This window comes from Lolium rigidum, chromosome 2 (assembly GCF_022539505.1).
Source record: "Lolium rigidum isolate FL_2022 chromosome 2, APGP_CSIRO_Lrig_0.1, whole genome shotgun sequence".
In the NCBI taxonomy this organism is placed as follows: Eukaryota; Viridiplantae; Streptophyta; class Magnoliopsida; order Poales; family Poaceae; genus Lolium; species Lolium rigidum.
Window position 1 is genome coordinate 292,767,534 of NC_061509.1, and position 7,249 is coordinate 292,774,782.

General features: G+C 51.0%; 1 protein-coding gene across 1 annotated transcript; it reads right to left on the reverse strand.

Annotated features, from left to right (window-relative positions):
- Nucleotides 1-561: 561 nt before the first annotated feature.
- LOC124691143 lies at nt 562-1,260 on the reverse strand. Its single transcript, XM_047224417.1, has one exon. It carries the CDS (start codon nt 1,258-1,260, stop codon nt 562-564), a length of 699 nt encoding a protein of 232 aa, XP_047080373.1.
- Between the last annotated feature and the right edge of the window lie 5,989 nt (nt 1,261-7,249).

The window sequence follows — 7,249 nt, forward strand, 5'->3', positions numbered from 1 at the left end:
TTGCTGCTTAGTTAGTTGAACCATTATGTTGCTCATAGTAGTAAAAAAAGATGCTATCGATTCTATTCGACCGCCAACGGCTCTTTAGGTATGTTCATTAATTGTGGCTGAAGTGTAAAATGAAGCATCACACATCGGAAGGTCATTTCTTAGCTTGTTTTATGGTACCTTTTACTGGTGGTGGCTGCGTGTTGTGTTTTTTCTTTTTTCGTTGATGCCTACTTTCTGGTCCGTCTCGGTATTAATACAATGACGCGTAGATCTCCTGCGGGTTCTCGAAAATGTCCAAAAAAAATGAAACCTGACAAACCAAACAGTCCCGCCTATGTAAAATACCCCTCATCATGCAGCAAACAAAAGCCTCTACTTTTTCAGGCACCCGTGTGAAATGAGAATATGTTACTCTTGGAAGTTGTAAAACAAGAAACTTAACAAAACATGCAAAATTACTAACATAGACTGATCAGTTTACAGTACTAACAATAGTTAGCTGTCTATCAACATTGGTATCCCGCCTTGCCCTCGAGTCTAAGTAAGCTTCGAGCTAACCACACTCTTTATCTAGAACCTAAACCTGTTGTTTTGGTTCGGCCTATTCAAAGCAGTTGGTTTGACAATGGTGGTGGTCGAGTTGGGTCTACGGACGATCGACGTCGTCCTCATCGGCTGTCCATGACTCGCCATTGGCTGAGTTGACCTCCTGAAAAAAGGAGCTTCCATCTTCGCCCGATTGTCAACCTCCATCCTCGCCTTCTTCACCAGCGGGTTCTTGTAGCCTGATCCGGAGGACATGCCGCTTCCTCCTCCGAAATAGCTTCGCTTGCAGCTGCTTCTTGGCTGCACCTTCGTGAACCGCTTGATGGCCCTGCTCTGCCTCTCGGCGTTCCGCGCCCGGCACTTGCTCGTCAGCGCCTCCACCATCCTGTCTTCCACCTCCTTCTGCTGCTTTGTCTTCGCTTTGAAGAGATCCTTCCACTTGTACCGCGCCCCGGCCCGCTGCATCCTGTCGACGACGCGGCCCGTGTGCTCCTCGCCGAACTGCCGCCGGTAGAACCCCTGCCAGAGGACGTCGGTGACCGGGGTCAGGTCCGTCGCCGTCCGGCTCTCGATGCGGGTCAGCTGCTCCAGGTCGCAGTGGGGCAGGATCCTGCGCAGCAGCGGCGTGTCCACGCCGTCCACGCTCTGGATATGCCGCAGGTTGTCGATGGCCTTTCGGACGCACAGCTCCAGCAGACTCGGAGCTCTCCCTTCTGCTTCCATCCTGAATTCCTGATGGTTCACGGCGATGCGCCGAGAATGGATCGCCGGACGTCGATGCAAAACGAAAGCAAAGAAGAGGTCGAGTTTCCCTCTGTGGCTTTCTCTTCTGTTTTCCCCGGAGGTATTTATCTCCCGTAGAATGGACGTGAAACCGTGAAGACGGATGCGCAACAGGAGTCATACTCGAACTCTTTTCCTTTCGCATATCGGATCAGTCAGACGTGAGTCGCAAACAAGCGGATCATACTCGAAGTCGAATTGGTGCATCTACTACCTTGTAGTTGTACTCGCCTCGATCATTGTGAACACGACAGTAGCACCGATGGGCCAATTCGGCTCTACGGTGATGGCACACAGAAACTCCAACGGGCACACATCGCGGCTAATAGACGTAAGCCCGATCGAAACATGAAGAAACGCTCCACCGCTACAAAGCATCGGCGCGACCCAAATAGATATGGAGCGACCGTTCGCCGACCGCGTGGCCGCGCGCTTTTTCCACTGACCCGCCTGGAAGTGACCTAGTGGCCCGTTTCGAGCGCATCGTTTCCGCGGCTGTCGCTTCGGCGGTTTTCGGTTCCGTGTCTGCGCCGCAGCCTTTGCCATCAATGGCGCCGCTTTCTCTTCTGCACGCGCACCAGACCTGGTGGGAGCCGCTCGGCTTCTACGCTGCCATTAGTGACATCGTGTCCCGCGCGCCTGGCCTCTTAAAATGCGACCGATATCTTCCACACCACCAACACCTCCGCTCCCACCTCACCACCGCGCGCCGCGGCATCGCCACGGGGAAGAAGAAGCACGACTCCGAGACCTCCGGCAGCGGCGTGAACAAGGATCTGCGGCCGAACAGGGTGCCGCTCCCCGTCGATGTGGCGTGGGTGCTGTACCCAAACTGGGTGTCGTGCCACCGCTGGGGGACGTGCACCTGCCTAGCGGCGGCTAGCGGCCCAGCTGAGATCCGGCGCGGGTGGTGGTACCTGCCCCCGGACCTCCGCAACGATCCTGCCTTCGCCATGGATTCCGATCTACCACCTGACGCGAGACCGAGGAGGAAGGTGGGCTTCCTCGACGGCCGAGACTTCCCGTTTGACCAGCCTCCGCCGCCTGCGCGCCCGCCTCCTCGTCGAACATGGCAGACACCGGCTTCTCCTTCGCCTCCCCAGGATGATGACGCGCTGGCCGCTAGCCTACCACAATGAGGAGGCCAAGGATGACTCAGACGACTTTGTCACATGCATCTTCCATGACTGGCAGACGACCATGGCGGAAGGTCGGAAGTTCAACTTCCCGCCGGCGATGATCGACGAGGAGATCAAGAGGCTCGGCGTCCTCGTGTCGGAGGTGGACCGACCGATGTAGCCGCCGCTGCCCCGGTACGCCACCGACATCATGCCGCCAGGCCTCACGGAGCAAGAGGGCGCTGCAGAACTCGACCCCGCATTCAACCCATTCAACCTGTGGGCTGCTCCAACTCCACCTCCACCACCGGCGTATGTTTCGCCGGATGCTAACTGGCCGTGGCAAATTCCGAATTTCGTCCTGCTCGACGACGACGAGGAGGAGCAGGCTAGGGTAGCAGGCGGTACATGCGCCTTTTAATATAATTTTTTATTTTCCTTTATTCACTATGTAAATTATTTTTATGTTGAAATAATGCAAAACTATTTTTTTTTGCGTCGTGGTGCATTTTCGGTTGACGCAAACACACACGCGTAGCTAGGTTCAATTTCCGTCGCCCCGTTGGAGATAGTCCCGAGACAAAAGTTTACGCCGAGTTGCTGGGTCCATTAGCAGTGGCATGCCCCGTGCGCCCATAGCAGAATATGAAATCACCATTGGCATAGGTAAAAGATGACTTACTGGTGTCCCTGCGTTCATATTTTTTTAACGGCGTCATCTGCTTAGATTACTCAATCCGTACACCTTTTTGGAATCTATTCTGCAGAGACATTCTTGATTGGCACTGGTTTGTCATATTCGTGGTTTGTTTTACTAACAAAAGTCATACGGAAAAATCATTTGTTCAAGTGCCAATGTCACAATCAAAGTCCTAGGATTAGATCCATCTATATATTTCCCCTGTTTCTCAGGCTGGCTTATGCCGGTCGTAGTTACAATAAAAAAAATCTCCTGTTTCATACTAGTTGTACTTTAGATATATGTAAACATAGGTTGACACTGGTGGAAAAAGGGCCTTTGGTCGCGGTTCGCAACTGCCATTAGTCGCGGCTGCGCAACCGCGACCAAAGTAGCGCGACTAAAGGCCCCCCCTTTAGTCGCGGTTGTTTACGAACCGCGACTAAAGGCCCGTCCACGTGGGCGCCAGGCGACCGTCGGGGCGGAGGCCCTTTAGTCGCGGTTCTTCTGGCCGACCGCGACTAAAGGCCGCCGCAGGTTTAGGGTTTTAGGCCCCCCCCCTAAACCTGCCCCCCCTAAACCTGTTTTCTGTTTAATTTGTATTGTTTTATTTCTTTTGTGCTTTATTGTAATTTTGAAGGAGTTTCACATATTCTACGGTACTACATACATGCATGCATATGAATGTACAATTTCAAACAAATTTGAAATTAGAACCAAAAAGAATTCAAGAGGAATATACAATATATATTCAATATCATCGGATGACCATATACAAGTTTGAACAAGTTTCCATACATAATTTAATCCACGTATAGTTCTACGTCCTCTACGTAGTGTTGTCCTGTAGGATCGATGACTTCCCTCGCGAACCATCCAGCTAGTTCCTCTTGAAGTGGTCGGAAGCGAGCTTCTGGACTAAGCGTCTTCCGGAGGTTATTCCTCTTGATGTTGATCTCGGACGACTGGTCCCGCTCATTGGTGTATCTCCGGATCCTCTCACAAACATAGTATCCATATAGATTGGTCCCCGGTGGCTGAATATCCCCGGTCGTCCGCACTTGCCCTTTTAAAATGTAGCTCTTTTTTGAATTCACCGACCTTTTCATCTACGAACCGTCTCCAAACCCTACGAGGCAAAGAAAATTAAATGAACAAGAGAGTTATTAATTAGTTACTTGATATTAGGAAATGATGAACGAAATAGGCCGATCGATATAGAGCGCAAATGAATGAAAACAATTACTTTTGCATCATTTTTCTCATGTCGGCCCAAAGCGCCGCATCCATATTCAGAGAGTCGTGGACGAGAACTGTGGAGGTGTGAATTTGAATTACCATCAGAATCCAGTGGAACCTGCGGACACGATACATGCACAATCATGCATATATAACTCATCGATTAGCCACATACCATGCATGGAGTAAACAAAAGAGAATGTGCTCAAGACAGTAAACACTCACCCAAAATGGTAAGGAAATAGAATATCACTTTTGAGTTCCTGTTTTCTAAGAAACCGCGACAGGTCTTCCTCCACGTCGGCGGGGTGGTGTTCTAACACATATGAATTAACGATGTGTGGGTCAATGAACCCAACATCATTGATGTTCCTTATTTGCATTTCCCGCCTCTTCATTCTGCATAATAGCGTACACAACAAGATAGTTAGGACAATATATAGTGCATGCAATGAACAAGATGGGGTAGAAATTAATAAATCACTTACAGAACGTAGCAACTGATGATAGATTTGTAGAGGTCGCGCAGATTGAACAGCTGGAACAATTCACTCCGATGAATTGTTATATAGTAATGTTTGAAGTGATGCTCATATCTAACTTCCGCATAAATATAGTCTTTGGCGTTTTTAAGTTTTATGTAACCCTTGTACCAATTTAGCGGACCTTTCATTTGTCGAGGTAGATCCTCTTCCTGCGCGAGGCTCGACGAGAGGGCCATTCTTCACATATGTAAATACTACGTCCTTCATTGGCGCCTCATCAAGGCCTAACAGTGCACGAAGAGTGATACCTAAGGTGGCCGCTTGTTCTCTGGCACTCGTTACAGTCAATCCATGTGCTGCCGCAGCTGCTATGATATCGGGGGTATCCGGACCGGCGGCTTGCACTATGAGCGGGGCGATCGATTGTTTACTTTGTTCCCCGAGCTGGGCAACTTCTTTCCCCCTTTCTAATTTTTTCTCGGCCTCCTCCAAGGCTTTCTTCTCCTCGCTTCTCCGCCAACTCTTGGTTCCTCTTGAACGCGAGTGCTTGCCTACGAAGTTCACGTGCATAGTCGTCAGGCAGATTCTTTGCGGCTTGGGACGGTGTGTTCAAAAATGACTTAGCCCACTTCTTTTGCTCATCAGAAAATACTGGCTTGGGCTCGCCCTCTATTTTCTTCTTCCAGCTCGCCTTCCATTTCTCTAAATCAGCAGCCGCGCCCGCCTCGACTTCCTCGGCACTACTTTCCCAAGGCCTCCTGGGGAGAGGCTTCAGTGATGGCTCCGGTACCTTTGTTTTCTTAGGTACGTAAGGGTCCGGGTTAATAATCCAGGACTGCTGCTTCTGCTTCTTCGCCGGAGGTGGATTGGGGGGCGGCGTCTGCTTACCCGCCCGGGGCGGACTAGGGGCGGCGGCTGCTTACCCGCCGGAGGTGAATTGGGGGCGGCGTCAGCCCTCGTGAAGGAGGTGTAGGCGAAGCACCACCACCACCACCGCCACCGCCGCCACCACCACCACCGTAGGGGGGTGCACTTGTTGGCTCCTCGCCTGGAAACTTGATAAACTTCTTCTGCCATAGAATGAATTGGCGCTTGACATCTCCAAGTCTTGTCGCCCCTTCAGGTGTAGCAATGTCAATGTCCAGGTCCTCAAACCCTTGGACTATGTCCTCCACCGTGACACGAGCATAGCCATCTTAAATGGGGTTGTTGTGGTGGAGTGCTCCAGGTGGTAAAGCACTGGCCGATGGCTACCTTCATGGACATGTTCCCGATAGGATAATACGGATGACATGCTTTCATCTCCTTTATATCGTCCACGGGGTAGCGAGGAGGCTCCGGTGCAGTAATTTCGACCACCGGAGGCTCCGGTGCGGTAATTTCGATCGTCGGTGCACCAGCCGATGGGGCCTCCGTGGAAGCCACGCTGCTTCTCCGCGGCTGGCTTCCGAGATCCAATGGATGATCTTCATGCTGCGCCCGAGCTGCATCTCTTTCGGCTACTAGTACACTCACAGTTTTCTTCATCGCATCCATTTCCGATACCAACTGCGCCACAACATCTGCTTCCCGATCCATCTTTCTCTTACGGCTTCTGTAACCGTACGGGTCATCGTTCTGGGGGAACCCTATTTTCCACGGAATGGGCCCCATGCCTCGTACACGTCCTCCGTGTTCAGGATTCCCGAGGGCTTTTGTCGTGGCGTCGTTCTCTCTGTTGAACTTGATCCTCCCCTCTTGAGCATCCCTCATTGCCTGAATAAGCTTTTGGGTGGGTGTAATTATTTTGCCCTGGTAAACACACTCCCTCGTCTCCGGGTTCGAGCGATCCCCCATGCCCGTACCACCAGCTTTTGGCCCTTGGGTCCCATCCCTCCGTACTCGGACGGATTCCTCGCGTCCTCAGCTCGTTCTCCATCTTCTCCCACCTAGGCTGCCAAAAGCGATACCCTCCTGGCCCCATTTTATGATTGTACTCCTTCTTGGCCGCATTATCCTTATTTTTTTTTCGATATTTCAAGGAACTTCTCCGATTTCTTTTGCTTCACAAATTCTGGCCAATCATGTTGCAGTTTCTCATATTGTCCTTTGAAATCCGGAGTCTTGCCCTGCTTGACAAAGTCATGGGCTAGATTTTGCTTGTATTTCCGGAATGCGTTGGACATCTTAGAAAGAGCGAACTGTTTGACTAGCTTGCACCTCTCCTTGTTTTCCGCAATCTTGTTACCCTCCTCATCGTATTTGCGGTATTCCGGAGGTAGAACGAAATGTTCCATAAGCTTGTTGAAGCAATCTTTTTTTGTTCTCTTATCGACAAAAGTGAAACCAAGACGTGCCTTCTTTGGCTCATTCCACTCCTGGACGGTGATCGAGACGTTGTCTCTAACAACGGCTCCGCATTGGCTGAT